Source organism: Girardinichthys multiradiatus, chromosome 7, assembly GCF_021462225.1.
Source record: "Girardinichthys multiradiatus isolate DD_20200921_A chromosome 7, DD_fGirMul_XY1, whole genome shotgun sequence".
NCBI classification, from domain to species: Eukaryota; Metazoa; Chordata; class Actinopteri; order Cyprinodontiformes; family Goodeidae; genus Girardinichthys; species Girardinichthys multiradiatus.
Genome location: NC_061800.1, coordinates 41,168,948 through 41,191,893, shown reverse-complemented (window position 1 = coordinate 41,191,893; position 22,946 = coordinate 41,168,948). Strand labels below are relative to the sequence as shown.

The 22,946-nt window shown below is 40.1% G+C and overlaps 2 protein-coding genes and 1 long non-coding RNA gene across 3 annotated transcripts in view; all 3 read right to left on the bottom strand.

Moving 5' to 3' along the window:
* Positions 1-5,716, bottom strand: part of LOC124870999 (interferon-induced protein 44-like) — a 36,443-nt gene extending 30,727 nt beyond the window's left edge. The window contains exon 1 of the mRNA XM_047369915.1: positions 5,666-5,716. Coding sequence (XP_047225871.1) covers positions 5,666-5,681 — 16 coding nt within the window. The 5' untranslated portion in view covers positions 5,682-5,716. The remainder of the gene's footprint in view (positions 1-5,665) is intronic.
* Positions 136-5,055, bottom strand: LOC124871000. The gene is made up of 3 exons (XR_007038923.1): positions 4,988-5,055; positions 4,887-4,920; positions 136-337 (listed from the first exon to the last, which is right to left on the bottom strand). It is a non-coding gene; the product is annotated as an uncharacterized LOC124871000 (long non-coding RNA).
* A 4,604-nt stretch (positions 5,717-10,320) lies between the features above and the next one.
* On the bottom strand, positions 10,321-22,580 carry LOC124871591 (interferon-induced protein 44-like). The gene is made up of 9 exons (XM_047371018.1): positions 22,443-22,580; positions 21,970-22,002; positions 21,775-21,798; positions 21,674-21,707; positions 19,506-19,707; positions 18,886-19,044; positions 11,851-12,019; positions 11,530-11,630; positions 10,321-10,919 (listed from the first exon to the last, which is right to left on the bottom strand). Exons 1-9 carry the CDS (start codon positions 22,456-22,458, stop codon positions 10,755-10,757), a joined length of 903 nt encoding a protein of 300 aa, XP_047226974.1. The 5' UTR covers positions 22,459-22,580; the 3' UTR covers positions 10,321-10,754.
* Positions 22,581-22,946: the final 366 nt, after the last annotated feature.

Genomic DNA, 22,946 nt, shown 5'->3' with positions numbered 1-22,946 from the left:
CAAGCTTCAAAAAGAAGATCAATATTTTTCACCATCAGCATGAAATGAACTAAACTTATATAGCACTTTTCAAGTCATCCTGACCACACAAACCACTTTTAACTGAGTTCAACAGAAACATCTTAGTTTTCTTAGTTGTTTGGTGAAGTTTTTGTCACATGTGGTCGCACTAGCCAATGCAGGAATCGTAATTTGTTCTCGAAGGACATTACTGACAGAGTTAATTAAACTGGACCTTCCAGCTCCAACAGGTCCATATAGCAGGACTCGAAGGTACCTGATGTCCTCTCTTGCAGGTTTGTACTCCTGCACATACTGAAGATCCCTTTGTCTGTCTCTGAGAACATCAAGTACATCAGTTAGGTTCTGTCTGAAACAAATGTCTGACAGATGCATATACTGGTCCTTCTCAAAATATTAGCATATTGTGATAAAGTTCATTATTTTCCATAATGTAATGATGAAAAGTTAACATTCATATACTTTAGATTCATTGCACACTAACTGAAATATTTCAGGTCTTTTATTGTCTTAATACGGATGATTTTGGCATACAGCTCATGAAAACCCACAATTCCTATCTCACAAAATTAGCATATTTCATCCGACCAATAAAAGAAAAGTGTTTTTAATACAAAAAACGTCAACCTTCAAATAATCATGTACAGTTATGCACGCAATACTTGGTCAGGAATCCTTTGGCAGAAATGACTGCTTCAATGCGGCGTGGCATGGAGGCAATCAGCCTGTGGCACTGCTGAGGTCTTATGGAGGCCCAGGATGCTTCGATAGCGGCCTTTAGCTCATCCAGAGTGTTGGGTCTTGAGTCTCTCAATGTTCTCTTCACAATATCCCACAGATTCTCTATGGGGTACAAGTCAGGAGAGTTGGCAGGCCAATTGAGCACAGTGATACCATGGTCAGTAAACCATTTACCAGTGGTTTTGGCACTGTGAGCAGGTGCCAAGTCGTGCTGAAAAATGAAATCTTCATCTCCATAAAGCTTTTCAGCAGATGGAAGCATGAAGTGCTCCAAAATCTCCTGATAGCTAGCTGCATTGACCCTGCCCTTGAAATAAAACACAGTGGATCAACACCAGCAGCTGACACGGCACCCCAGACCATCACTGACTGTGGGTACTTGACACTGGACTTCTGGCATTTTGGCATTTCCTTCTCAACCGGTCTTCCTCCAGACTCTGGCACCTTGATTTCCGAATGACATGCAGAATTTGCTTTCATCCGAAAAAAGTACTTTGGACCACTGAGCAACAGTCCAGTGCTGCTTCTCTGTAGCCCAGGTCAGGCGCTTCTGCCGCTGTTTCTGGTTAAAAAGTGGCTTGACCTGGGGAATGCGGCACCTGTAGCCCATTTCCTGCACACGCCTGTGCACGGTGGCTCTGGATGTTTCTACTCCAGACTCAGTCCACTTCTTCCGCAGGTCCCCCAAGGTCTGGAATCGGCCCTTCTCCACAATCTTCCTCAGGGTCGGGTCACCTCTTCTCGTTGTGCAGCGTTTTCTGCCACACTTTTTCCTTCCCACAGACTTCCCACTGAGGTGCCTTGATACAGCACTCTGGGAACAGCCTATTCGTTCAGAAATTTCTTTGTGTGTCTTACCCTCTTGCTTGAGGGTGTCAATAGTGGCCTTCTGGACAGCAGTCAGGTCGGCAGTCTTACCCATGATTGGGGTTTTGAGTGATGAACCAGGCTGGGAGTTTTAAAGGCCTCAGGAATCTTTTGCAGGTGTTTAGAGTTAACTCGTTGATTCAGATGATTAGGTTCATAGCTCGTTTAGAGACCCTTTTAATCATATGCTAATTTTGTGAGATAGGAATTTTGGGTTTTCATGAGCTGTATGCCAAAATCATCCGTATTAAGACAATAAAAGACCTGAAATATTTCAGTTAGTGTGCAATGAATCTAAAATATATGAATGTTAAATTTTCATCATGACATTATGGAAAATAATGAACTTTATCACAATATGCTAATATTCTGAGAAGGACCTGTACAACTCCAATTGGAAAGGAACAAAACAAACAAATAAATCCCAGCAGAAGAACTCAATACATAAGATTGTTTCTTTCATTTCATCCAAACAACTCTGCATGTTTAGCACAGAAGAGAAAGCTTAAAACAATGAGATTTTCAGCCACATCAGCTGACTTCAGATCAGCTCAGAACCGAGGCTTAATGTGCTGTGATTGTTGTCCAGTAGTGACTAAATACAATAATCTAGAAATATTTCATAAGCATCTGTGAACAGAACTGGTTGAAATATTAACGAGTAATAAAACAGAAAAGAGGAAACAATCTAGCTTTAGCTAATCACTATAGTAAATATTTATGCACAAGAACATTCTGTTTAAGAAATAGAAAGTGCTTGTGCATGAATTGGGAATTTATTTTAAACTTCAAATTTGGGGTTTCTTTTTTTTTTTTTTTTTCTTCCGTGTCCTGTCCGGCAGAGAAGCACTCAAAATTGTTGACTTACTGCCAAGAAAAAGCCCAACGGATTTACTTTCACAAGTGGAGCATTGCAGCTAACTCTTTAAGTCTCTGCTTGATATTCAAGAAACTTTATTAGAAACTGCTTTGGGATTATTTCAATTGTTACAGACACGGAGACAGAAATGGAAAGGAAAAAAAAGAAGCACGAAAGAGAGAAAGGGGGGGCAAAAAGGAAAAGGGGAGAGAAGGAGAATAGAATGGAGGAAAGAAAGAAGGATGAAGAGAATACAAGATAACACCCTGCTTGCTTCTACACCTGCAGAAAAGTTGGTATTGCCAGCCTTTTTACCGAGAGGTACTTATAAATGCAAGATGTATTTAGTGGTAAATGCTGCTCAATATAGAATATTTGTTTATCTGTTATCACCTGAATCTAAACACCTGTGTGTCTGAGTGTGAGTGTGCATGTGCATGTGCTTACAAGGTTTCTCCATAAAAATATGCAATAGTTGGTGTGAAGAGTCACACACCTGCCCCCCTGGACCCTGGACAGATACAGAGGAGATCCGAGCCACAGACATCCAAAGGCCCCCCAGAGAACAGAAACCCCAGAAGAACCACCGCTGGGACTACCATAACCCCCCCAGAGAGGAGTAGGGGAGAATCCCAGGGGAGCCACCCAGCAGCCACAGTGCAGATGCCCCAGGGAGCTCCAGTGACGAGCCCACAGGCCCCGCTGGCAGCCGTCTACACCCGAGCAGATCCAGCCATGGACCCAGAGACTCGAGACCCTGGGAAATATCACTCCCCAAGCAGAGGTTTGACCGAGCCCAGGGGTCCAGGCCCCGCATGCAGCCACCGGGAGTGAGCCAGCACACACCAAAGCACCCAGCCCCGGATACCGAGAACCACAAGTACACCGGCGGGCAGAGATACCAACCACCGGCAGGTAGTGTGGCGGGGAGGGAATAGGCCCCACATTTGATGGGGGCCTAAACTGATCCAGGAGAGGGTGCAGCCCAAGACACAACCTGACACAAAAAACAGGCACACACAATCACAATCACACATTCCCACCCTCATGCGTACACATAAAAACACTCACGCCCACATACCCAACGTAAAGAAAAACAACAATGGACGTCGAACACTCACTCACACTCCCCATACATACTCTATACTCCCAGGTCCAGGTGCCGATACCCCATAGGGACAACCAGGTCCCCTTCCCTTCGGGGGTGGAGACAGGCAGACTGCCCCAGCACCTGAACCTGGTCTGGGCTACCCAGGCTTGTGCCTGAACCTGAGCGACACCGGCACGGACCCTGACCCCCGCCCCGACTCCAGTCCCCAACCACGCCCATCCTCATCCGTGGAGGGGGCCATGTACAAAAGAGGGGTCTACATGGTCCAAACAATCCCGTCAACCAGAGCCGCCACAGAATAAAATAGTCCCAACCCCCGATGAGTTCCGATCCCAACCCCATGAGCCCTCCTCTCCCAATGAACCCGACCTGAATCTCACCACTGGGCCCCCTGCCCAAAAAAAATATTTTTTGGGGGGTTTCTCATTTCAAGTTTAATAAACAGTTGAAATGTTTGACAAGTCCAACATGGCTTTTTAGAGGTTTGAAAAAAGAGAAAGCTCCAGTGGTATAATGTTTTGTTTTTGTATTTGTTTGTTTGTATCACATTAAGTAATTTCCACATACAGTTCTGTGAAGAACTATTGTTGGATTACTTCTGTTTTTGTATTTTATGCCACAGGTAAATAATTGACATCATTGAAACATTTTAATTCCTGACAAATTAACCTGAATAAATACAAAATACAGCTGTCAAATTATGATTGCATTTTTTTTTTTCAGCACTAGAGGCCTTTATTTTTGATAGTAGCCAGACAGGAAGGAGGGGCAAAGAGAGGGGGAGACATTCTGCAAAGGTCGCCGGATCCGGGACACGAACCCGGGACGGCCGCTTCGAGGACTACAGCCTGTGGTTGCATGCTAACCCCTACACCACCAGCACCGCGCCCAAATTATGATTGCATTTATCACAAAAAAAATTTACTTGGCCATGTGTGAAAAAAGTATCACAACTCATGGTAAATCATCAAGGTTAATTAGCCAGAGTCTGCTTTATTGTCAGGTCTACTGCATGTACAGGACATACAGTGGATTGAAATTGTGAAGCTTAATTGCGAACGGTGATCCTGAGGGCTTTAGCTCCTGGTAGGGTTTCCAGTGGCAAATTGGCCTCAGGGAGGGGTGAGACTAAGAGCAATTACAATGATTCCGATGATATGACTAACTATAAGAAGAGGGGAACATTGCCTGGATTAGGGTGACAGGGGGCACCCTTCTGGAGAGAAAGCAAACAGACAGAACTTACTAGATGGTAAGCATCATAATTTCAGCTAACAGTAAACTCACCCCCAGCATAGTTCCCTCCATGGTTCATCCAGAACTGCACAGAAGCATGAATTATTATTTTGCAAAGACAACAGAAAGCTTTCAGGAACAAGAAAACTCACGTGGAGACTCTGGAGTCTGTTCCTCTGTAACGACAAACAGGAAACATGTTCAAAGTTTCAACCGTCCTGAAACATAGTCAGTAATTAGGAAGCCAGTAACAAGTTAAAATGTGACAACAATGAGTTTATTAGTTGTTTAATTTTCATTTATCCAAAATGACACAGACAATATTTGAAAACCGTCGTTTGTTTTCTTGGTCCTTACTTGTAGGGGGATTGTTTCGCCACAGGATTCTCACTAAACAAATCAAATGAGATAAAGAGAAAATGATGAATGGCAAAATAAGCTGTTTTTACAATAACTTTTTTACTCAGAGACTAAATAATTAGAATATTAATAAAAATCTGTTTGTAGAGCTGCCACATAGCTCAGTGATATGCAGAGACTGTAGTCCTCGCTGCAGCCATCCTTGATTCAAATTACTGCAAGTCTTCCACATTTCTGTCCATCCTTTTCCTTTCAACATACTAATGAATAAAGTTCACTAATGCCACAAAAGCTTTTTCGCTTCAAGCTGTTAGTGATCTGGTAATAATTCCCCTATTAAGCAGAAAATGTCATCATCTTTCCCTTAACTGCCACAGGCAGATGATAATGAACAATCAAACATGTTTACTCATCAAAATCACATGAAAACTTCCTGAAAATCTATATCAAAATATTTTGAAAATACTTACTGATCCAACCAAACATCTTTCAGCAACGATATTCTCTCTTCGAAGTGAAACTACAAGCATCCTGTTCTTATTTCCTGCAACACCCTTTTTATGCAATCACATGACTTGTCAGAAAACCACTCTTGTTTTTTATACCTGTTGGCATTTACTTTCACTTCAAGACACTCTGTTCTGCCCTCTGTACTTACAGGTCCTTCTCAAAAAATTAGCATATTGTGATAAAGTTCATTATTTTCTATAATATAATGATGAAAATTTAACATTCATATATTTTAGATTCATTGCACACTAACTGAAATATTTCAGGTCTTTTATTGTCTTAATACGGATGATTTTGGCATACAGCTCATGAAAACCCAAAATTCCTATCTCACAAAATTAGCATATCATTAAAAGGGTCTCTAAACGAGCTATGAACCTAATCATCTGAATCAACGAGTTAACTCTAAACACCTGCAAAAGATTCCTGAGGCCTTTAAAACTCCCAGCCTGGTTCATCACTCAAAACCCCAATCATGGGTAAGACTGCCGACCTGACTGCTGTCCAGAAGGCCACTATTGACTCCCTCAAGCAAGAGGGTAAGACACAGAAAGAAATTTCTGAACGAATAGGCTGTTCCCAGAGTGCTGTATCAAGGCACCTCAGTGGGAAGTCTGTGGGAAGGAAAAAGTGTGGCAGAAAACGCTGCACAACGAGAAGAGGTGACCGGACCCTGAGGAAGATTGTGGAGAAGGGCCGATTCCAGACCTTGGGGTCATGAGCTGTTTGCCAAAATCATCTGTTTTAAGACAATAAAAGACCTGAAATATTTCAGTTAGTGTGCAACGAATCTAAAATATATGAATGTTAAATTTTCATCATGACATTATGGAAAATAATGAACTTTATCACAATATGCTAATATTTTGAGAAGGACCTGTACAGCTCATGAAAACCCAAAATTCCTATCTCACAAAATTAGCATATTTCATCCGACCAATAAAATAAAAGTGTTTTTAATACAAAAAACGTCAACCTTCAAATAATCATGTACAGTTATGCACTCAATACTTGGTCGGGAATCCTTTTGCAAAAATGACTGCTTCAATGCGGCGTGGCATGGAGGCAATCAGCCTGTGGCACTGCTGAGGTCTTATGGAGACCCAGGATGCTTCGATAGCGGCCTTTAGCTCATCCAGAGTGTTGGGTCTTGAGTCTCTCAACGTTCTCTTCACAATATCCCACAGATTCTCTATGGGGTTCAGGTCAGGAGAATTGGCAGGCCAATTGAGCACAGTGATACCATGGTCAGTAAACCATTTACCAGTGGTTTTGGCACTGTGAGCAGGTGCCAGGTCGTGCTGAAAAATGAAATCTTCATCTCCATAAAGCTTTTCAGCAGAAAAGCATGAAGTGCTCCAAAATCTCCTGATAGCTAGCTGCATTGACCCTGCCCTTGATAAAACACAGTGGACCAACACCAGCAGCTGACACGGCACCCCAGACCATCACTGACTGTGGGTACTTGACACTGGACTTCTGGCATTTTGGCATTTCCTTCTCCCCAGTCTTCCTCCAGACTCTGGCACCTTGATTTCCGAATGACATGCAGAATTTGCTTTCATCTGAAAAAAGTACTTTGGACCACTGAGCAACAGTCCAGGGCTGCTTCTCTGTAGCCCAGGTCAGGCGCTTCTGCCGCTGTTTCTGGTTCAAAAGTGGATTGACCTGGTGAATGCGGCACCTGTAGCCCATTTCCTGCACACGCCTGTGCACGGTGGCTCTGGATGTTTCTACTCCAGACTCAGTCCACTGGTTCCGCAGGTCCCCCAAGGTCTGGAATCGGCCCTTCTCCACAATCTTCCTCAGGGTCCGGTCACCTCTTCTCATTGTGCAGCGTTTTCTGCCACATTTTTTCCTTCCCACAGACTTCCCACTGAGGTGCCTTGATACAGCACTCTGGGAACAGCCTATTTGTTTAGAAATTTCTTTCTGTGTCTTACCCTCTTGCTTGAGGGAGTCAATAGTGGCCTTCTGGACAGCAGTCAGGTCGACAGTCTTACCCATGATTGGGGTTTTGAGTGATGAACCAGGCTGGGAGTTTTAAAGGCCTCAGGAATCTTTTGCAGGTGTTTAGAGTTAACTCGTTGATTCAGATGATTAGGTTCATAGCTCGTTTAGAGATCCTTTTAATGATATGCTAATTTTGTGAGATAGGAATTTTGGGTTTTCATGAGCTGTATGCCAAAATCATCCGTATTAAGACAATAAAAGACCTGAAATATTTCAGTTAGTGTGCAATGAATCTAAAATATATGAATGTTAAATTTTCATCATGACATTATGGAAAATAATGAACTTTATCACAATATGCTAATTTTTTGAGAAGGACCTGTATAGTCCAGCCCAAAATTATTAATGGCCCTGACAAATTTAGTTTTAAAATAATTTTCATTCAGCTAAGATGTTTTTTTATATATATATTAAGAGAGAGGAGTGAAAGGAGTATCATTTTTTAATGATCTGTTTTCATTTCGATTTTATAAAAAACGGTATGTTGAAAATTATTCTTATGCTCCTCAGTAATTAATGTAAAACTCTTTACTGGGCCTGGGTTGAGGTCGGAAGGCCTCCTTGCCATCACCCCAACGTGTTGGTAAAATTAAAATATTTCTTTAAATCAATCATTTCCAAGGTAAGAATAATTTTGGGCTTAACAATATAAGAACCCTCATTACCACAGTGAGTTCAGCAAACATCTTGGTTGATCCATCAAATCTCTTTAACATCTCTTTAACCTCTCTTTAAAAGTGAGTCCGATCAGTTCTCAGTGAGTTAGATTGAACCCCTCACACACTGAACGTCCACCTTTTGATCGGTAAGTGTAGTTTCACACACATATCAGAAAATGTGCACACAGTCCTTAACTTGGATGTAACCTAAATATTTTGAAATTTAACCCCTTGTTTGAAAAATTGTTCCTCCATTTTATGTGTTCCACTGGCATATTTCATTTTGCATGTATCTTATTTTGTAATGTGTCCTGACTAGTGATGGGTACCAAATCTTTAAGATCTGTTCAAAATCCATTTAAGTAATATAACATAATTAAAAATTTAATTAATTAAAAGGAGCATTATTTGCAAACAAATTAGTGAAACACAAACAACGTCTCTCACTAAGACTTGAGTCCTATCGTTTAAGGTAAAGAGCCGTTTAAAAGAATCCATTTGTCACATCACGAACGTCACATCACTAGTCTCAACTGATACATGTTGCAGCCCCTTTTGAAGGCTGAACCCACATGCTTCGATTAAGGGTGATCGCAAACAGGCCTTCCAACCTCAAACACTTGGAGCTTGTCGCCAAAGATGAATCACTAAAATACTGACAGAAATAGGCGAAAAGTAGGTTCGCAATTATAAGAAGGGTCTGACTGCTGTAATGCCATCAAATATTTTTATTTTATTTTTGTTTTATTGTTTTATAAAAGACTAAAGTAAAGTTTAAATCTTAAGTTGCTAGGGTTGTGAATACTTATCGGCTTAACTGTACCTTTAAAAAGTCAGAAACAAAAGCAAAAAAGTAAGAAATGACAAAGTAGCAAAAATATTTCATGTGCTGTAAGAAAAGACTTGACCAACCAGGTCTCCCAAACTTTAGACCAATTTCGAAATTTACTTTCTGTCAGAATATTTAGAGAGTTGTTTTTAATCAACTTCATAAATTAACAGCCAATAACATTGGTGAAAAATCAAGTCAGGTTTTAATTCCAGCCATAGCATTTTGATGGCCTTTTATAAACATTTTAATGATTTTCTTTTCAATGCTGATTCAGGAAGCTCTGCACTTTTAGTGCTTTTAGACTTTTGTGCTGCCTTTGATATCAAGTACTATAATATTTTACTTCATGACTTGAGCATCAAAGGCACAGCTTTATTTTGGTTTAAAATCCTACCTGACTGATAGAAGTTTTTCTGTTCATTAGGGTAATGCTCTTCTTCTACAGCTCCTCTGACTTGTGGGGTCCATCAAGGCTCTGTTTTAGGTCCTTTGCCTTTTAACCTTTACATGCTGCCTTTGGGTTTTATTTTTAGAAAAATTAAATTCTCTTCCACTATTTTGCTGATGATATTCAAGTTTATTTGCCAATTTAGCCAGACGGAGACAATGCACTCCTATCACTTTTGAGCTGTCTGAACATTAAAATTAGTTCGTTTTTTTTTAAAGCCAATAGTTTTATTGTGCTTTTTGTTTATGTTATTTTAGCATGTTCTTTAATATTGTTGTGTTTCTTCGCTCTTATCATTGTTTTATCTGTTCATTTGACAAAATTGTAAAGCACTTTGGTCATCATTTGTTGTTTTTATGTGCTATATAAATAAATTTACATTGTAAGCCGCAGTGGCAATGTTTAGCCAACAAAAAGGCAACAACAAAGAATTCAGTTGTGTCAGAACTCTTTGGATTTAAAGACAAAGACACAAAACAGAAATGCATCAATAATCATAATTTTAATATTGACCAAAAAATTGTGATAACTATTTTGTTTCCATCAACAATCAGCCTAAAAGTATAAATTATAAATTTTATTCAGGAAGCCAGACAAACTATTAATTAAGTCCACAAAATTGCAGTCTGGATCACAGGAAGAAAAATAAAAACAGGGACTTGATAATAGGATAAATAGTTTATTTAATGACACCTTACCAGGAAAACATAAACTTTGAACAAATCACCCAAAAATTAAACTGATCCACACCATCCACAAGATGTGTTATTTATCTTGCTGCTCTGCTTTCTACGTTGGCATTGGTTCAAATATCCTTAGTGTGTTAGAAAATTGAAAATATCTCTCACGTCTAAAAATGTTATTGCTTTGTGATGTTATGTAAGGATTGTTAAAGAATTGTTTTGAAATCCTTCAAAGTTTTATTTTGTACGAATCAGTTGTTGTAAAGCAATGTAAATTACACATACTGCCACCTAACATGTACAAACATTTTAGTGGTTTTTTTTTATTTTATTTTACTGAAACAACATATATTCAAGCTTTAACTGTTTTTACATGTAACTGAATGCCTCCACCTTCAGTGTTTCCTTCAAATCTCAACAGTTTTTCTCGATAAAGTCGTCTCCAAAGATGACCATTTTCTTCAAGGCGCTCAGGATCAGAAAATCAACATCATCGTTCAAGTCGATTTCTTCACTGTAGTTCTTCACAGGAAAGATGCAGTTGATGGGGATTCCCACTGCTGCACTGAAGTCCTTTATCTGAAAAATAAAAAATATGTATTTTTCCACCACAGCGGTTCCTGGATCTAGCTCCAGAGCTGCCAGAGCTCCCTAACTTGTTCTAGGAGCCAGTTTTCCAAAGAAAGAGTCAGCTCTGATAAATATCATATAATTCTGCCACTAAACTTTCACTTCCAGTTAATGTTTGATCCTCTCCTTTTATTACCAATTCATCCCACAACACTCGCCCAGATTGGATGGATGAATGATACCAATAGTGTTAAAGTACTTTCAGTTGTCAGTAGGACTAGAAATGTACTAAATTAGTTTTAATATGAACAGACTGATTCATAAAAACTATTTTAAATAGCAGAAGGTGAATAGGAGAACCAATATAGGAGACAGTCAGCTCAGGTTAAGTAGTTTTAATAAGATTTTTTATTTATGTTGAAACTTTGGGTTTGTCTTGTTTTTTCTTTTTAATATATTGATTTTGTTATTTTTTCCTATATATTATATTGATTATATTTGAAAGATCAATAGTGAAAGTACCTCAAGAGTGCTAAACTCAGAAAAAAGTCATCACAGTCTCAGTTACAGTCTGAAACATGTTGATGCTTTTTCTTTGAACAGATTGACTGAAACTCACCTTTTTCCTCAGGTGTTTGCTCTTGTACACAGTTTTCAGGTCTTTCTCAATTTCACCACGGGCATCATCAATGTGGGTCATCATGGCCATTTGAGGAATTCCTGGAGAGACAGAACCTTTCTCAGATCGCTTAGTTTTAGGTTTATCTCTGAAGAATTTAAAGTGATACATGTTAAAGGGGAAGTTTTGTTGTCAATTATACTTGTAAACAACATTTTACTACAAACCAAGGCAATGATCTTCACATTTTCTTCATATATGTATATGTCTGAAGAAACTCAAGAAAAACAGATCATAATAATTCGTAAACTCTGCTCTTACCCAGTTCACTGGCTGTTTCTCTGACGCTTTTCATCTTCTCCAGAACTGATGATTTAATCTGTGGAGTGTTGGCAGACACCACACAGACCAGGACATGAACTCTGTCGTCAGCAGAGGGGCTTTTGTTATAGCCTGGATCATTTTTAGTTACTGGAGAAACTGGGTTGAACTGGAAAACATTAAAATGACAAAGAATGTTTGAAATGTTTATTTCATACAAACATGTTAGGAGGACTAATTTCATCAACTGGTTATAAAATCAAGAAATTATGCTCTACATCATCCTGATCTTTTCTGCCTCTGGTTGGGTAGTTTGTTTCACGCTAGTGAATAATAGTCCCTGAACATCATTTGCTAGAGTTGATAACTAAGTAAACACCATTAAGCCCCATTTCTCCAGAAAGATTTGGCTCTTTTCCAAAATACTCAATAATATTTTTCCAAATATTATTTTAATAAATAAAGGCAGTTAATTAGACACCGTTGAGAATTAGTCATCCAGGAGGTTGGTTTTATTCAGCAGATCATTGTTTTAAACAATATTTTATTAAAATAATATTTAATCTGATCTTGCATTGTGAAGGGTTGTCTAAAGGTTTGCTGATTATTTCCTAAGTTAGTTCCAAGACTAACTTGTAATCTGAAAAAATAGCCTACTGTTGTATAAAAAGACACTTCGCCAAGCTAGAACAGCTTATTTCTCATCATTAATTGAAGAGAACAAGAATAATCCTAGGTTTCTCTTTAGTACAGTTGCTAAACTTACAGAGTCATAGCTGTGTTGAGCCATACATTCCCTTAGCTCTCAGCAGCCATGACTTTATGGGATTCTTCTTAAATAAAATAGATTCTATTAAAAAGAAAATTTTTGACATACTCCCGAAGATGATTACTTCATCCTCAGCAAGTGAGACAACATTGGAAATAACTGCAGAACCTGATTTGTGTTTGGACTGTTTTGATCCTGTGGATCTTCCTGAGTTATCAGAAATATTAGCTTCATCTAAACCTTCAACTTGTATGTTAGACCCAATCCCAACCAAGATATTTAAGGAAGTGTTCCCTCTGATTACCAGCCCCATTTTAGATATGATTAATCTATCTTTAGTAAATGGATATGTACCACAGGCTTTTAAGTTAGCTGTAATTAAACCTTTACTTAAGAAACCTTCGCTTGATCGAGATGACTTGAAAAATTACTGACCTATATCCAATCTTCCATTCTTATCTAAAATTCTTGAGAAAATTGTGGCTAATCAAATGTGTGAGCATTTATACAGCAATGACCTGTTTGAAGAGTTTCAGTCAGGCTTCAGAGCTCATCATAGCACTGAAACAGCTCTGCTGAAAGTCACTAATGATATTCTTATGGCCTCAGATAATGGACTTGTGTCTGTTCTGGTTCTGTTAGATCTCAGTGCTGCATTTGATACAGTCGACCATAATATTCTCTTAAAAAGGCTGGAATATGCTGTAAGAATCAGGGGAACAGCGCTAGGCTGGTTTAAATCTTATCTGTCTGACAGATTCCAGTTTGTTCATGTAAATGATAAATTATCTTTAAACTCCAGGGTTAATTGTGGAGTACCACAGGGTTCAGTGCTTGGGCCAATTCTCTTTACTATATATATGCTTCCAATAGGTCAAATTATGGCAAACAGGCTCTAGGTGATGGGTCAGACAAAGAGTGGTTCAAGAATCCCTCATGAGGACCAAAATATCGAGGCACGTGACGTCGCCCGGTACGGCGGAGCCGGGGTCCCACCCTGGAGCCAGGCCCGGGGTCGGGACTCGTCGGAGAGCGCCTGGTAGCCGGGTTGCTCCTCGCGGGACCCGGCCGGGCCAAGCTCGAACGAGAGATGTGAGGGGGGAACCGTGAGGGACCGGTGCAAAGAGGATTGGGTGGTGGACGAAGGTGGAGACCTCAGCGGCCCGATCCCCGGATGCTTAGGGTGGCTCTAGGGACGTGGAATGTCACCTCGCTGGGGGGGAAGGAGCCTGAGCTTGTGCGGGAGGTTGAGAGATATCAACTAGAAATAGTCAGGCTCGCCTCCACGCACAGCGTGGGCTATGGAACCCATCTCCTTGAAAGGGGTTGGACTCTCTTCTAATCTGGAGTGGCCCACGGGGAGAGGCGGCGGGCTTGTGTGGGTTTGCTTGTTGCCCCCCAGCTCAGCCGTCTCGTGTTGGGGTTTACCCCAGTGGATGAAAGGGTCGTATCCCTGCGCCTTCGGGTTGGGGAGAGGTCTCTGACTATCATTTCAGCCTACGGGCCGAGTGGTAGTGCAGAGTACCCGGCCTTCTTGGTGTCCCTGTCGGGGGTGCTGGATAGTGCCCCTCCCGGGGACTCCATTATTCTGCTGGGGGACTTCAACGCCCACGTGGGGAACGACAGTGACACCTGGAGAGGCGTGATCGGGAGGAATGGCCTCCCCGATCTGAATCCGAGTGGTGTTTTGTTATTGGACTTCTGTGCTAGTAACGGATTGTCCATAACGAACACCATGTTAAAACATAAGGGTGTCTATCAGTGCACTTGGCACCAGGACACCCTAGGCAGGAGGTCGATGATTGACTTTGTTGTCGTATCATCAGACCTTCTGCCGCATGTTTTGGACGGGTGAAGAAAGGGGCTGAGCTGTCCACTGATCACCACCTGGTGGTGAGTTGGATCCGCTGGAGGAGGATAAAGCCGGACAGACGTGGCAGGCCCAAGCGCATAGTGAGGGTCTGCTGGGAACGCCTGGCGGAGCCCTCGGCCAGGGATGTATTCAACTCCCACCTCCGGGAGAGCTTCGACCAGATCCCGGGGGATGTTGGAGACATAGAGTCCGAGTGGACAATATTCTCTGCGTCTATTGTCGATGCTGTCGATGCTGCTGCCCGTAGCTGCGGCCGTAAGATCTGCGGTGCCTGTCGCAGCGGCAATCCCAGAACCCGGTGGTGGACACCGGCAGTAAGGGATGCTGTCAAGCTGAAGAAGGAGTCCTATCGGATGTGGTTGGCTTGTGGGACTCCTGAGGTGGCTGACGGGTACCGTGAGGCCTAGCGTGCTGCGGCCCGGGCTGTGACAGAGGCAAAAACTCAGGCCTGGGAGGAGTTCGGTGAGGCCATGGAGAAGGACTACCAGTTGGCCTCGAAGCGATTCTGGCAAACCGTCCGGCGCCTCAGGAGGGGGAAGCAGTGCTTCGCCAACATTGTTTATAGTGGGGGTGGGAGACCGCTGACCTCGACTGAGGACATTATCGGGCGGTGGAAGGAGTACTTCAAGGATCTCCTCAATCCTGCCATCACGCATTCTGTGGTGGAAACAGAGGCTGGGGACTCGGGGTTGGACTCTTTCATCACCCAGGCTGAAGTCACCGAGGTGGTTAAAAAGCTCCGCGGTGGCAAGGCTTCGGGGGTGGATGAGATCCGCCCTGAGTACCTCAAGTCTCTGGATGTTGTATGGCTGTCATGGTTGACACGCCTCTTCAACATTGCGTGGCGGTTGGGGACAGTGCCTCTGGACTGGCAGACTGGGGTGGTGGACCCCCTTCATAAGAAGGGGGACCGGAGGGTGTGTTCCAACTACAGGGGGATCACACTCCTCAGCCTCCCTGGTAAGGCCTACGCCAGGGTATTGGAGAGGAGAGTCCGACCGATAGTCGAACCTCGGCTTCAGGAGGAGCAGTGTGGTTTTCGTTCCAGCCGTGGAACACTGGACCAGCTCTATACCCTCTACAAGGTGCTCGAGGGTTTATGGGAGTTTGCCCAACCGGTTCACATGTGTTTTGTGGACCTGGAGAAGGCATTTGACTGTGTCCCTCGTGATGCCCTGTGGGGGGTGCTCCAGGAGTATGAAATCGGGGGCCCTTTATTAGGGGCCATCCGGTCCCTGTACGAGCGGAGCAGGAGTTTGGTCCGCATTGCCGGCACTAAGTCGGACCTGTTCCCGGTGCATGTTGGACTCCAGCAGGGCTGCCCTTTGTCGCCGGTCCTGTTCATAACTTTTATGGACAGGATTTCTAGACGCAACCAAGGGCCGGAGGGGGTCTTGTTTGGGGACCAGTGGATTTCGTCTCTTCTTTTTGCAGATGACGTGGTCCTCATGTATTCTCCTTCGTTGGCCAACAGAATATTCATGAGAGAGGTTTCTGGAATAAGAAGGCCAGAGATTTCACTTTGCCGATCGAAGACGTGAGTTAACACGTAACCAAAAAACCACGGAGTTTCAAGGAGACGCAACTTCCCTTCTTGTTTTTGTACCAGTCGACAAGTGACGGTTCGTCATTATTTGTCTACCTTCCTGCCACGGAGGCCACCAAGGAAAAAACGGACTGTTTTGTTGAGTTACCCACGGACGCGTGGATCTCTTCAAACCCCCCCTTTTTTTTTCCTCTCACTCGCCGCCCCAGAAGGAAGACATCAACAAGTAAAATCCACCCTTTTATTTTCATTTCTTTATTAGGAATAGCCGGGCAGGGTAGAAGAGATCTTTAGTGTAGTTAGAATCTAATGTGTTCTGAATGATATGTGCATGTAACCTTGTTATTGAAACTTTGATGTGCCGTGTTGATGTCTGGAAGCAGCTGCGCTCCCAGCTTTGTGTGTTTTGCGGGGTTATTGAACACCTGAGAGCAAGCGCAGGTGCGCTGTGAGACTGGACTGTTAAAATAACCTCATGGTGAAATTCCCCATTTTCTTTGTCTTCAACCTTACTGCTTGCTCGCTTGCCGCCAAAAGTTTTATAACCCTTTGTCTGCTCACCTCGCAGAGTTGGGGGAAGTTTTATGACTGAGTATAACTGAGTTACAGTGGAACTGCGCCCCAACATTGTCACCACCACACCCCCTTTCGTCATATTATCATTTTGCCATAACTGCTGGTTTGATCCCACTGCTGTTTTGCTTTATTTCTGTTAAGTTAGATATTTTACCTTTTTTTTTTGTGTAGAACTTTGCATGTTTGAGTAGGTGAAGATTATTAAATCAGAAGAGCGGATTGTATCAGGCTGTGATATAATAAATATTCACATAGATAAAGAGAAGGCGTTTCTGGGTTTATTTGTGTAAGAGTGATTCATCAGTCAAGATAAGGTTAAAAGTTCCACACGTTTCGGCAGAAATGGTCGATTAAACAGTGACATCTCCGGTAATAGTTATTAATTATTACTGAGTATTTAACGGTTGTAATTATCAAAGGCGTTGAGCCACAATTACAACACCAAAAGACATCTCTGGTCTCGATTCATAAATGAGGATTTTGGTTAAGAAATTAATTTGGTCAAATTATGATTTTTAATTATAATTATTGATAAGGATTAATCAATCAATAATCATAATTCCTAACACATTTGAACCCTTTTATTGACGGTATTTTTAAAGGTGTGTGTTTGATTCTGGTGCTAAACTATCAGCTTCTTTTATTAGCTTCAACTGCTAACAGCTAAGAACACGTGCTTGCTGCCAAATATTTACCCAGAAAGGTTTAGTTTTCAATCCAGTAAATAATGTGTTCCCAACATCATTTTATTAAATTTGATAACTAAGTAAACACCATTAAGCCCCATTTCTCCGGAAAGATTTGTCTCTTTTCCAAAATATTCTCTTAAATATATTAAATCACTTCCAGATTCTTCAAGATAATCCTTGGTTCTCAAACATAAACATTGCATGGTAATGTTGCATTACTCTTTTAGTCATGATTTCTAATCATCTTTAATCAACTTGTTTATATTGTACATAGCCCATTAGTCTTGATTATTCTTTAATTCTGCTTGGTAGTTTAGTTGGATTGTTTTAGCATAGTAAAGAGTTTGTTGATTGAAATATGTTTGAGTTTGAGTTGACTTATTTTTGTTAATAAATTCTTGTATTTTATTGTATTATTGTATTTTATTTTTTTGCAGAGTTTATGCTGTTCAATAATGTCAGAGCTCGTCTCACACCTTTCTATTTTGTCCTAATACCATCGCCTTACTGGGCTGGTGTTCACAGGACAACCCTTAACAGACTGAAATATTATTTGATAAAATATTAAAATATTAATATTAAATATTAAATAATATTCTCAGATTCATAATCACAACACGTTGTATTGAAATAAGTGTTTTCCAACAAGGAAGTTTAAATATTTTGCTGTTATTTTTTAAGCTGACAGCTCATGCTAATGTTAGTGCATGTTAATAGGAAAAATATACACTGTAACAAAAAAATTTGCCTCTAGCGTTTTATTTACTTAACTCAGATCAAAACCTTGGGATTTATTGGTGGAAAAAGATCCCTCTGACGCTTACATCAGCATTATCCAAATTAACACAAAACAATATAAGAAGCTGATTAATGCAAAGCATGCAGACTCATGAGAAGCTTTGTTATCACAAACTGCAAAAGAACCTCAGACTTTTTGAAACATGCACACATCAGAGATTTTAGAATTGATCTATCTTTGCATTAAACATAACAGGTTTCAGCTCACGATCATGCTTTTTTCTGCTGAGGTGTCAGCAAATGTTTGTCTGAGGCACCACTGAGGCGCTCATTCTGAAAATCAGAGAACTACACAAGTGTCAGCACTAAATCTTAGCTGGTCCAGATGAAAGAACCTCTTACATCCCAAACTGGAGCTGGGCTCATGGAGACCAGCACTGGATTAACATAAGCTGTCTGTTTTAAAGATGAGTTAATAGCTGCCTCTATCATATACTCTGGAGAGGATACATCCCAGGGCAACACAGATAAAGACTATGTAATACGTTATGCACTCAGAATTATACCTAAAGACAATTTAGAGTAATTAAAAAAACTTTGTAGTATCTAGAGGAACCTTTAATCTCAAACTTTGCAAAAGTTCCCGTATTTATTATAGTCCTACAAAGTATTTCAGACAGGCTTTTAGCCTTATTTCCAGTCTCTCAAAGGAAATGTGAAAACCTATCAGCTATTAAGATTGAGATATATTAACCTCACCATGAGGTTTGAACAAACATCTGAGAGTTGGTAACTTTTCAAAAATGTCTGCAGCTCCATATGCTTTCAACAGTCCCAACTGTACCTTGTGGCCCTCCTTTAAACGACCTTCTAAAGCCAGCTTGATGTCGTTAGGATGAACTCCATTGTTGCTCCCATCTTCCAGACCCATGATGTCATTGAAGACCACAGAGTAGAATGTCTTTGAGCTTCCTCGTCCTTTGGCGAATTTATGAGTATCATACTGATGATTGATAGATAGATAGATAGATAGATAGATAGATAGATAGATAGATAGATAGATAGATATGATAGATAGATAGATAGATAGATAGATAGATAGATAGATAGATAGATAGATAGATAGATAGATAGATAGATAGATAGATAATAGATAGATAGATAGATAGATAGATAGATAGATAGATAGATAGATAGATAGATAGATAGATAGATAGATAGATAGATAGATAGATAGATAGATAGACTTATTTGCAGGGATCAACCAATTTGCAAAAGACTTCCTCACACAACTTACAAAACATTGTAGAATCTACTTTGTCAAATTCACAAGCTTCAAAAAGAAGATCAATATTTTTCACCATCAGCATGAAATGAACTAAACTTATATAGCACTTTTCAAGTCATCCTGACCACACAAACCACTTTTAACTGAGTTCAACAGAAACATCTTAGTTTTCTTACTTGTTTGGTGAAGCTTTTGTCAGACGTGATCGCATTAGCCAATGCAGGAATCGTAATTTGTTCTCGAAGGACATTACTGACAGAGGTAATTAAACTGGATTTTCCAGCTCCAACAGGTCCATATAGCAGGACTCGAAGGTACCTGATGTCCTCTCTTGCAGGTTTGTACTCCTGCACATACTGAAGATCCCTTTGTCTGTCTCTGAGAACATCAAGTACATCAGTTAGGTTCTGTCAGAAACGAATGTCTGACAGATGCATATACAACTCCAATTGGAAAGGAACAAAACAAACAAATAAATCCCAGCAGAAGAACTCAATACATAAGATTGTTTCTTTCATTTCATCCAAACAACTCTGCATGTTTAGCACAGAAGAGAAAGCTTAAAACAATAAGATTTTCAGCCACATCAGCTGACTTCAGATCAGCTCAGAACCGAGGCTTAATGTGCTGTGATTGTTGTCCAGTAGTGACTAAATACAATAATCTAGAAATATTTCAGAAGCATCTGTGAACAGAACTGGTTGAAATATTAACGAGTAATAAAACAGAAAAGAGGAAACAATCTAGCTTTAGCTAATCACTATAGTAAATATTTATGCACAAGAACATTCTGTTTAAGAAATAGAAAGTGCTTGTGCATGAATTGGGAATTTATTTCAAACTTCAAATTTGGGGTTTCTCATTTCAAGTTGAATAAACAGTTGAAATGTTTGACAAGTTCAACATGGCTTCCTAGAGGTTAGAAAATAGAGAAAGATCCGATGGTATCATTTTTTGTTTTGCGGTTTGTTTGTTTGTTTGTATTGCATTAAGTCATTTCCACATACAGTTCTGTGAAGAACAATTGTCGGACTACTTCTGGTTTTGTATTTTATGCCACAGGTAAATAATTGACATCATTGAAACATTTTAATTCCCGACAAATTAACCTGAATAAATAGAAAATACAGCTGTCAAATTATGATTGCATTTATCACAAAAAACTATTTACTTGACCATGTGTGAAAAAAGTATCACAACTCATGTTAACTCATCAAGGTTAATTAGCCAAAGTCTGCTTTATTGTCAGGTCTACTGCATGTACAGGACATACAGTGGATTGAAATTGTGATGCTTAATTGCAAACGGTGATCCTGAGGGCTTTAGCTCCTGGTAGTGTTTCCAGTGGCAAATTGGCCTCAGGGAGGGGTGAGACTAAGAGCAATTACAATGACTCCGATGATATGACTAACTATAAGAAGAGGGGAACATTGCCTGGATTAGGGTGACAGGGGGCACCCTTCTGGAGAGAAAGCAAACAGACAGAACTTACTAGATGGTAAGCATCATAATTTCAGCTAATATTTTTTTGAACTGTTCATTCATTTTTTTCTTGAAAATACTGACTGTTTTTAGATTTTGAGAGGGCTGGTCAATGGACCAGTTCAGATGAGCAAATTATTTATGCAACAACAAACATCCCAGAGCTCCCAGCCTGAGGCTTGGAAAGAAAAAGTATCAAAGTTATAAAAACTCATAAATGTACTTTTTGTCAAATGCATTAAACAATTCTTTATTTATGCATTAATTGCTCCATTTATTCATCTTTGAATGCTTGACAGTTTAGTGGATATTATTTATTAAAATGTCCTTGACCCCTGGACCATGGCTGGGCCAAAGTGACAGAATGGGCCCAGGTGTGGGTGTGGAGATAAGGTAACAGTTAGGGAGGAACAGGAAGATACGGGAGATAAGATGTGATAAATTATTGATTATTTATTTTGATAGAGATTGTAATCCATCAACCAGTCAATTAAATGTTGACAGAAACTACCGTACCGTGCATTTATTTTTTATATCATGATAAAAATCTGACACCATTCCCTCCCTCTTTGGATGAACTCCAGTCAGAGTTTATTACGACAGATTTTTTCTCATAGCCCAGAAGAAAACCTGATATTTAATCCTGAAACATTTTCATGTTAGCTGTCAGTGTTCAACTGATCTGATTGTCATGTTCCTCCATCATTAAATGTAGTTACTTTCTTACACTAAGATGAACCCAGCAGAGCCTGTCATACAGAGCCCTCCCTCCTTATAACTAACTGCTGCTTAACTTTTACAGTGATTTAACAAAGAAGCAGCTGTAAATAGATCAGCTTTGAATGTGTTACAGTAAACTCACCCCCAGCGTAGTTCCCTCCATGGCTCATCCAGAACTGCACAGAAGCATAAATTATTATTTTGCAAACACAACAGAAAGCTTTCAGGAACAAGAAAACTCACGTGGAGACTCTGGAGTCTGTTCCTCTGTAACGACAAACAGGAAACATGTTCAAAGTTTCAAACATAGTCAGTAATTAGGAAGCCAGTAACAAGTTAAAATGTGACAACAATGAGTTTATTAGCTATTTAATTTTCATTTATCCAAAATGACACAGACAATATTTGAAAACCGTCGTTTGTTTTCTTGGTCCTTACTTTTAGGGGGATTGTTTCGCCACAGGATTCTCACTAAACAAATCAAATGAGATAAAGAGAAAATGATGGATGGGAAAATAAGCTGTTTTTACAATAACTTTTTTACTCAGAGACTAAATAATTAGAATATTAATAAAAATCTGTTTGTAGAGCTGCCACATAGCTCAGTGATATGCAGAGACTGTAGTCCTCGCTGCAGCCATCCTTGATTCAAATTACTGCAAGTCTTCCACATTTCTGTCCATCCTTTTCCTTTCAACATACTAATAAATAAAGTCCACTAATGCCACAAAAGCTTTTTCGCTTCAAGCTGTTACTGATCTGGTAATAATTCACCTATTAAACAGAAAATGTCTTCATGTTTCCCTTAACTGCCAAAGGCAGATGATAATGAACAATCAAACATGTTTACTCATCAAAATCACATGAAAACTTCCTGAAAATCTATAACAAAATATTTTGAAAATACTTACTGATCCAACGAAACATCTTTCAGCAACGATATTCTCTCTTCGAAGTGAAACTACAAGCATCCAGCTCTTGTTTTATACAATACCCTTTTTTTGCAATCATATAACTTCTCAGAAAACCACTTGTTTTTTATACCTGCTTGCTTTTACTTTCACTTCAAGACACTCTGTTCTGCCCTTTGTACTTACAGTCCAGCCCCAAATTATTAATGCCACTGGAAGGTTTAGGTTGAAAATAATTTTTATTCAGCTATGTTTTTTTTATATATACATTAAGAGAGAGGAGTGAAAGGAGTATAATTTTTTTATTGATCTGTTTTCATTTCGATTTTATGAAAAACAGTATGTTGAAAATTATTCTAATGCTCCTCAGTAATTAATGTAAAACTCTTTACTGGGCCTGGGCCTGCTTGCCATCACCCAACATATTGGTAAAATTGAAATATTTATTTAAATCAATCATTTCTAGGGGTAAGAACAATATAAGAACCCTCATTAACACAGTGA

Bases quoted from the DNA above. Each gene is read 5' to 3' on its own strand.
- LOC124871591 (XM_047371018.1), bottom strand. The intron at 21,708-21,774 runs GTGAGTTTTCTT...GCTTCTGTGCAG, and splicing joins ACAGACTCCAGAGTCTCCAC to TTCTGGATGAGCCATGGAGG. The intron at 11,631-11,850 runs GTAAGAGCAGAG...CTGTCTCTCCAG, and splicing joins AGAAACAGCCAGTGAACTGG to GAATTCCTCAAATGGCCATG.